Below are 10011 nucleotides of genomic sequence, written 5' to 3'. Positions count from 1 at the left end.
GAAAGATCTGTGTCCTGCGATTATTCGCGTTACATTTTCTCGCTCTATTTTGTTGTCATTTTTGATTGTTGCTCCTAGATATTTAAATGCTTTAACCACTTCGAACTGAAATAATGTCGCTAGGTAGGTGCTATATATAATTAACTATAATAGTGGTGCTGATTTTAGCTGTTTTTGCTTCTTGTGTACCACCTCAAATAATTATTTGTGTAGCATCAGTGATACATGTACCACAGATTGAGAACCGCTGGTTTATTGTATTTTGTATTATCCATAGTATTATCGGACTACCTGCAACGTTGCCAATTTTCTCATTTCACGGCTGTTAGTAGTTTGTGGTTTGTGTCATTTGTGTAGATGGCGACAAAAGTCATCAAAAGTGCATCGAGAAAGATGTGACAGTGACAGTGACAGCGCGGGAAAGAGTTTGTTTGCTTAACCTTTGATAATTATTAAAAAGATAAAACATTAATGGAAGATTTAAGCGAAGATTTAATAGTAGATGATATCGAAAATGCTTCCAATGAATCCGATGATCAAGTACAAATTACACCAGCAGAAGTGATAGAATTAATGGAAGAAGCTTGGGTCAATGAAAAATTTGCACCAGAAATTCTTCCCCATAGATCCGAAATTGTAGATATTATTTTAGATCAGATCATAACGATGGAGGAGAATATAAAAAAGCTTAGTAGCACAGATTTTACCAAAAGTGTTTATCAATTGGAAGTAGACAGGCTTAGATTTTTAATTTCTAGTTATTTGAGAACCAGAATGGAAAAAATTGAAGCTTATGTAATTCACATTCTAAACGAAGAATCTAAAAGACTTGAAAATGGGGACGAATTATATTTAAGTGAGCAAGAGCTTAAATTTGCCAAGGATTACTCTCACAGTAAGTTTTTGCAATTTCTTTTTTGTAAATTTTAGGCAAAGCGCACATTGAGACACATGCGACACAACCCATGCAGGGCAGCACAACACAGATTCAAGCACACGATATCTTTGTCTTGAACACTGAGCAACGCATCTTATTTGGGGGGCATTCGTAGCCTACTCTGCGATGTGTCTTAATATGTGGGTGTGCAATGCTGGCCACACGATGTAGAAACATGGCATGCTGCCCTGTGTGGATTGTGTCTCAATGTGTAAACATTAACGTAATTATTTATATGGGGTGTCTAAAAAATTTTTGAATTAAATTACATAATTGAATAAAGAGTAAATTGAGTAAAGAATTAACGATGATTAAATAACCTTTCAAATGAGCTAGCAAAAATTGATGCCCAGGTCTGTGATTTGTGTGCATGATTGCAATGTTTGGTCGTTAACCCTTAACTGGTCCGGTACTGTAGTAGTAGCGTAACTGGTCCGGCGTCGTCTGCAAAACTACTGTTTTCAAGAAAGCAAAACAACACTCAAAAATAATTTTTTTATTAAGAATAAATGTTACAAACATACCCTGATATATTTATATAAAAGTGAACATATTAGATTTGGGCGTTATTTGGGTTAAGAAAAAAATATTAAAATAAAACTGAAATCCGCACAAATATTTGTGAAAAATTAGATACTTGTGTAAAGTAAATAAAAAAAAATATAAAAAACAACATGAAAAAAAAATGTATTTCTAGGATAAATTTTCAAACTGCACACTAAACAAAAAACTAGGTAAAATAAAAATCGATCAAAAATGTTTGTTTCCAGCATCAGTCAAACTTTACCAATTTTATATGCAATTTTTACATAGGTAGTGGTTTTGCACATCCCAAACAAACAGGCTTTTTGCAACGCAAGCACAGGTATTTTGTCATCTTGCGCTTTCTACAAGGACATAAACTGCAAATCTTCCATTTTTCTAAAATAAGAACATCCTATTGTTCGTCTTGAGCTCCAAGTATGAACACAAAAAAGTGACACAAACGGTCCAGCGTCGTCTGAGAAACTACTCTCAACCTAATTGTTGCGATAACTTTTTAGGAACTGAGAGAAACTTATCTCAAATACACCCACGTGTCAAGTTCCAATAGTTTAAGGATTAGATAGAATGACTTGCCTGTGGGCGGTGCCAATTTCCAATAAAAAATAATCAAATCGTAAACGGAGAAGAAAATGGTAAACGGAGAAATGAGAAGAATAATGACCATGGACTAAGAGACATAATGAAGGGAGAAGATATAGTTAGATTTATTAAAGCGCAGGGACTGAGATGGCTGGAACTTGGAACACATAGAAAAATGGAAAAACGACCTACTGATTTAGAAGATCGCCAGATGGAATCCAGAAACTGAAAGACCAAGGGGAAGACCCAGAGAAAGATGGGAGGGCCAATTCATAAGAGATATCAAAATCCTGAAATGAGAAACTGGAGGGAACAATGCACACATCGAAACGAGTGGAAGAATATTGTAATGAAAGCTAAGTCATACAACAAAATTTGACAACACACAAGAAGAATGCGGAGTGATTCACTGCAATAAGCGAATCAAAGAGCTCTAAGTAAGAGAAGCAAACATTGCATCCGCAATGACAGGCCTTGATGATGATGATGACTATTCTATGCAGCTTTCTGAATGGCACTGTAAAATTCATTTAGTTCTTCATCCAATTATTTCTTGAGAGAGCCATTTCATCCCCCAGCAGTTGATTAAGATAATTTTAATCTGTGCGTTTATTAATTAGAATTCGGTTTTGATTTTTCATAATGGTTCTGTCATTAATAATTGTCAGATAGATTGGAGAATGGTCTGAATATAATAATATACAAATTTGTGTTGATTTACTTACATAATTCTGTTAATTTATACAGTTCTGTATATACAGAGAGAGTCTGTAATTTGGAATAAATTCAATATCTCAAATACTAATTATTTTTTTGAAAAATGCTCAGACCCGTCGATTAGTATTTCAAATTGTCCTTTTTGTCATACAATAATAATGTATACAGGGTGTCCCATTTTAGAGATATGACGTCATCATTGATTTTCTTAAATGGCAACACTGTCATTTTGATAGCTATTTTGATAAAGTGTCTAAAGTTATACACAACTGCAAAATATCAAATTTTATTCTCTACCGTTTACAAGATAATAGAAAATAACAAAGTTGTGTCTGTAATTAGGCATAAATTCAATAACTAAAATACTAATTGTTTTTTTAAAAAATGCTCAGACCCGTCGATTAGTATTTCAAATTGTCATTTTTGACATACAATAATAATGTATACAGGTTGTCCCAATTTAGAGATATGACGTCATAGTTGATTTACTTTAATGGCAACACTGTCATTTTGATAGCTATTTTGATAGGGTGTGTAAAGTTATATACAAATGCAAGTTATGAAAAGCAAGTAATCAAATAATAATTGAATTTAATTTATTTCAATTAAGCAGATACTCATAATGTTGTCCTCAATTATTTTCAAATTGTCAATGGGCAACGTTATGAGCATTTGCTTATTTGAAATAATTAAACTCAATTATTATTTGATTATTTGTTCATAACTTTGTTATTTTTTTATTATCTTGTATATGGTAGGAAATAAAAATTTGAAATTTTGCAGTTGTGTATAACTTTACACACCCTATCAAAATAGCTATCAAAATGACAGTGTTTCTAATTAAGAAAATCAATGATGACTTCATATCTCTAAATTGGGACACCCTGTATACATTATTATTGTATGTCAAAAATAAAAATTTGAAATAATAATCGACGGGTCCAAGCATTTTTCAAAAAAACAAATAGTATTATAATTATTGAATTTATTCCAAATTACAGACATAACTGTGTTATTTTCTATCATCTTGTAAATGGTAAAGAATAAAAATTTAATATTTTGCAGTTGTGTATAACTTTACACACCCTATCAAAATAGCTATCAAAATGACAGTGTTGCTATTTAAGAAAATCAACGATGACGTCATATCTCTAAATTGGGACACCCTGATACATTATTATTGTATGTCATAAAGGACAATTTGAAATACTAATCGACGGGTCTGAGCATTTTTCAAAAAAACAATTAGTATTTGAGATATTGAATTTAGTCCAAATTACAGACTCTGTATTAATTTTTTTTTTATTTTAAGCAATGAAACAGTACTTCGAAAAATTGATAAAATGTTACCCAGGTAATCAGTCTGACGCATGGTCAGATAAAATTATTGAACCAAACTTAAATAGTTTTGTGTTTTTAAAATCGAAAAACAGAGTGGAGGGAATTTCAATTGAAGAAAATAATCCAGAGAGTGATCTAGTTGACTTTAATAGTGGATCTCAAATGATTATTTCATACAGTAGTATATCTGAATTAGTGAAAAAAGGTGAAGTTCATTTAATATGATAAAATTTTTATATTAGGTCTATTTAAAACAGTTCTGTGTGTATTTTAAACTTTTTTAGTGTAATATACATAATTTAAAACTTAACTAGTGCTTTACTTAATTGTATACTGTAAGATTAACCCTTAAATGCATAGTGTTGCCTTTCGGCAACGTAAGGAAACGATTGAATGAAATGTCTATTCTGATTCGAATTTAAAGTAACTGCATGGCGTTGCCTGTAGTCTACGTAGTGTACATATAAAATAATTTGGCACTTTTTGCACAGATGGCATAAGCATGCACTTCGACCCATTTGATTGTTTGACAGCTAACCTGTAATGTCGTGTAATATTTGATGAAGTTTGTGAGTCGTATCTAGTTAGAATATTAGTGCTTTAATATTGAAAAAATATCCTAGTTAGTAGGTAAGGTATATACTTTTTACTTTTATTATGCTCCCTTGTTGTTTTTACCGCATTCATGAGAAAAATGAAAAACATGCTTCGTTGCCGTTTTGCTACAGTGCGCACTCAAGAATCCCTGACACAGAATATTTACATCTGATTCTTTATTACAGAATGCATCGTCGGAATTATTTGTCGGAAAAGGATATGCAGGAATATTGGGCAAAGGGCCTAGCCGGGTAAGATGGTGAAAAGTGCCCCCAGCTCGATTTAAATTCCATATAGGCCACTTTTTAGCACATATAGAGGAACTCACTTTCTGAAATTTTTAGCCCCCTAGGTGGTCACGTGACCCCCCTAGAGCCTAATTAGGCTTTTTATGTTTTTATTTTTTATCTCAGCCGCGTCAAGAGCTAGCCAAAAACTTTATTTAAAAAAGTTGTAAGTTTCAAAAAGATCTATATGAAAAAATTTTTTTTTTATTTTTTGGCGGGAAATTCGAATTTTTAGAACAATTTTAAACTTTTAAATAACTCTAAAAAAAAAACTAAGGCACTCGTTTTTACTAAAATCAATTATAATGTGTAATTTTGCACAATCTTTCACCCTGAATTTTTTCAGATTTTTAAAATTGGTGAAACGTACCTTTACAAATAAAAAACCGCATTTTTTCGGTTTTTTTTTTCGTTTTTTGATACAATTTTATACATGTTTTTCAAAAAAGGTAACACTGTCACTAGAATAGGTAAAAAACTGAAAAATAATTGGGGTTTGCTTAATAAAAATTTTTTGTAACGCCATCCATTTTCAAGATACAGGGCGTTGAAGAAAACAAAATTTTACACATTTTTTACGATTTTGCTGAAACTACTGGCAACATTGTAATAAAACTTGGCGGGATTTAAGAGGTGGTTATTGTGCATGTTTTGACATACAACTAAAGGATTTGATATTCATCATTGGCGCGTATAGGGGTAATGGCCTGAACTTTTTAAAGAATAAAAATAGTACGCCACTGACATATTTCAAATTAACAATCGTTTTTGAATTCCTCGTTCAATTTGTGACAAAAAATGTATCTTCTTATTTTTTCATACGACGCGCCATTTTTATTCAAAAAATAAAAGATCTTAACCCTTACAAAGTATTCGAACCTCTAGTAGTTTCTGCATCTACATAATAAATAAAACTCGTACATCCATTATCAAAATTAATTCGAATACTTTGGAAGCGTTAAGATATTTTATTTTTTTGCAGGAAAACGGCGCGTCGTATGAAAAAATGAGAAGATAGATTTTTTATTGCAAATTGAACGAGGAATTCAAATATGATTGTTAATTTGAAATATGTCAGTGGCGTACTATCTTTTTTTCTTTGAAAAGTTCAGACCATTACCCCTATGCGCGCCAATGATGAATATCAAATCCTTAATTGTATGTCAAAACATGCACAATAACTACCTCTTAAAACCCGCCAAGTTTTATTACAATGTTGCCAGTAGTTTCGGCAAAATCCTAAAAAATATGTAAAATTTTGTTTTCTTCAACGCCCTGTATCTTGAAAATGGATGGCGTTACAAAAAATTTTTATTAAGCAAACCCCAATTATTTTTCAGTTTTTTACCTATTCTAGTGACGGTGTTAAATTTTTTGAAAAATATGTATAAAATTGTATCAAAAAACGAAAAAAAAAAACCGAAAAAATGCGGTTTTTTATTTTTAAAGGTACGTTTCACCAATTTTAAAAATCTGAAAAAATTCAGGGTGAAAGATTGTGCAAAAATACACATTATAATTGATTTTCGTAAAAACGAGTGTCTTAGTTTTTTTTTCAGAGTTATTTAAAAGTTTAAAATTGTTCTAAAAATTCGAATTTCCCGCCAAAAAAAATTAAAAAAAATTTTTCATATAGATCTTGTTGAAACTTACAACTTTTTTAAATAAAGTTTTTGGCTAGCTCTTGATGCGGCTGAGATAAAAAATAAAAACATAAAAAGCCTAATTAGGCTCTAGGGGGGTCACGTGACCACCTAGGGGGCTAAAAATTTCAGAAAGTGAGTTCCTCTATATGTGCTAAAAAGTGGCCTATATGGAATTTAAATTGGGTTGGGGGCACTTTTCACCATCTTACCCGGCTAGGCCCTTTCACTGGCCTGAGTAGTGAAGATGAAGGTGATTTCTCCGACACAGATAGTATTGCAGACCCTGAATTTGTACCTAACTATGATGACGAATCTGATGAAGAAACGTGCAATGAGGCTAAAGATATAGCAGAGGATATAGACACAACAGAAAATATGGAAATGATAGAAAGTGAGCAAATCATCCAGGAGAATGGAAACTTGCCATCTACGAGTAACTCAAAAAAACAAACGGAAAACACAGATGAAGAGGTTTCTAAAGGCGCAAATAAAAAAGAATCTAAAATAAATAAAAAGAAGGCTACTACAGAACATATCACTTGGAAGAAGAAAGGACTTCGTCTCAATGATGATCAATTGCACTTTCATGGAAACACAACTCTGAATCAACAAGTGATGGAATTAGAAACGCCGTATCAATTTTTTACTTTTTTATTTACGGACGAATTGTTGTTGCACATTACCAATGAAACAAATTTATATGCCGTACAAACCAAACCAGAAAGAAACGAAGTGTTTACTTCTGTTGACATTAGACAGTTCATTGGTATAATTATATATATGTCATTGGTCGATATGCCTAATGTACGCTCCTACTGGAGTGAGAAGCTTCCATTTGAACCAATAAAAAAGACTATGTCTCTAAATAGATTCGAGAAAATTAGGCGATACATACACTTTAATGATAATAACAACCTCATACGTTTTTCTGAACCTGGACATGACAGACTTCACAAGATAAGGCCATTAGTTAACACACTTAAAAAAAATTTTTCCAGTGTAATACTTGAACAACATCTAAGCATTGATGAGCAAATCTGTTCCACCAAAATTCGTCATTATATGAAACAATACTTGCCAAAAAAACCGCATAAATGGGGATTCAAATTGTTTGTGCTGGCAGGAGTTTCCGGATATGCGTATAATTTTGAAATTTACACAGGGCAAGAAAATTCTCAAGTACGATTAGAAGGAGAACCCGATCTTGGAGCATCCGGTAATGTAGTCGTTCGCTTGGCTCGCATTATTCCAGAGCATCAAAATTTCCGTCTTTATCATGATAATTATTATACAGGTATACCGCTGCTTGTACATAATGCCAAAAAGGGAATATTATCATTGGGAACAGTTCAAAGGCAACGGATACCACATTGCAAATTACCAACAGATACGGATATGAAGAATTGCTCCCGTGGTGAGAGTCATGAATATACTGCAACGGTTGACGGCATAGATATCTCATCTACAATATGGAAAGATAATAAAAATGTCGTCTTGCTTTCTACTTTTGCAGGTGTATCTCCTATAGACAAAATAAAACGCTTTGATAAGACTGCGAAAAAATCTATCGAAGTAGACTGCCCCTTTGTAATTAAAGAATATAACCGCCATATGGGAGGGGTTGATCTCATGGACAGCCATATTGGAAGATACAGAATTTCTGTAAAAAGTAGGAAATGGTACCTCCGGCTATTTTATCACTTACTTGATTTAACAGTTGCCAATTCCTGGATACTCTATAAAAGAGCGACGGTTGCTAAGAACCCACAGGCAAAGCTTTTAACACAAGCAGATTTTCGCACAGAACTTGCAGAGTGTCTATGCAAGATGAGCACAACCACAGCAAAAAGAGGGAGACCAAGTACATCATTGGAAGCGGACATCCAAGACAAGAAAAAGAGAGGACCAGCTCAGTACATTCCCCCCAAAGATATTAGGAGGGACCAATATGGACACTGGCCGACTATAGAGGATAAGAAACAACGGTGTAAATATCCCAATTGTAAGGGGTTTACACATACAAAATGTCAGAAATGTGGTGTGGCACTGTGTTTCAATAAAAATAATAATTGTTTTTATAATTTTCATGTAAATTAACAATGTATATTTTATATCCTAATTTGACCTTGTATGCACAATGTAGCATTTTGGCAACAAACCTGTTATTGTCAAAAGCAAATGTTTAAAATTAAACTTAATTTTTTTTATTATTTTTTCATCATTTCTAAGCCTCCGCTAAAGGCCTTTTTTGATATTTGACATCAATAAAAAAAATCATGCATTTAAGGGTTAAGAGATATAAATCTGAAGAAATAGATTATTGGACACTTGATGTTAAAAACAAGCAATAGGACTTCGAAGATCCTAGGTTTTCACCCAGCGTGACCGAAACTAGAACTGAAAGTTGTAATTTGAACTCTTTGTAACATGGTACGTTAACCCTTAGCATTGAATAAAATATTATAAGTATAGTTTATAGTAATGTAAATATGTTTCGGCATTGACCGGTATTGACCTTATGATTTATTGTATATAAACGAACCAAAGAAGTGACGATTCATTCAGATCAATCGAGTAGTCACGATGAAGCAATAATACCTTAGTTATTGTTTACATATATACTGTTGTTTAATTGTTTAACGAACACTGTGAAGTTCAAATATTATTATAAAGTGAAAATGGTATATTATTATACATCCCGCACTTAGGGCACAATAGCTCAGCCACCAGACCTAGTACCACGTCATGGCGATCTGCCTAATTGGAAAAGCATGCTAAGCTCCAGCCTTTTGGACCCGAAGGAAAGTACGCAGAAAATAGTTGTTATAAACTAGAAATGGGAAGTAAAACCAATCCAATAGAGAAACGAACCAAAGTCGACACAGGGGAGAAACTTTAAGAGGACAATCCAAAGAAGCAATCCAGGTGTAAAGAGACAAGGTAAGAATTTATCCTATTTTTATACTTCCTTTATCGAACTTTTATTATTATTTTCAAATTTTTATTATCATAATGGACCGAGTTTAAGGTATTGACATTATTTTATAGGGATTCTAAAATATAATATTCTTTAATATTCATTGACATGACATTTTACTAATGATTTAACTTAATATAACATAATATTTTTTTAATATAATGAGCAATGATTAGATTTACTTTAAATGTCGGCTAATTGGGAAACTTTTGAAAATAAATTAGATAGCCTGTTAAAAGAAAGTGATAAACAGAGTAAAAGAGCATTGAAAAAAGCAATACCCAAAAATATAGAAGTACGATTGGACATAATCAGCAACCTAATCACTACATATAACGAGTTTATTGCACTGGTAAGCAAAAACGAAGGAATCCTTAACGACGC

The 10011-nt window shown here is 32.5% G+C and overlaps 1 protein-coding gene across 1 annotated transcript; it reads left to right on the top strand.

Annotated features, from left to right (window-relative positions):
* Positions 1-406: 406 nt before the first annotated feature.
* On the top strand, positions 407-4430 carry LOC114336543 (DNA replication complex GINS protein SLD5). The gene is made up of 2 exons (XM_028286914.2): positions 407-895; positions 4092-4430. The coding sequence occupies exons 1-2, from the start codon at positions 472-474 to the stop codon at positions 4343-4345; spliced, it is 678 nt and encodes a 225-aa protein (XP_028142715.1). The 5' UTR covers positions 407-471; the 3' UTR covers positions 4346-4430.
* Positions 4431-10011: the final 5581 nt, after the last annotated feature.

This window comes from Diabrotica virgifera, chromosome 8 (genome assembly GCF_917563875.1).
Source record: "Diabrotica virgifera virgifera chromosome 8, PGI_DIABVI_V3a".
In the NCBI taxonomy this organism is placed as follows: Eukaryota; Metazoa; Arthropoda; class Insecta; order Coleoptera; family Chrysomelidae; genus Diabrotica; species Diabrotica virgifera.
This window is presented reverse-complemented; position numbering and strand designations above follow the sequence as displayed.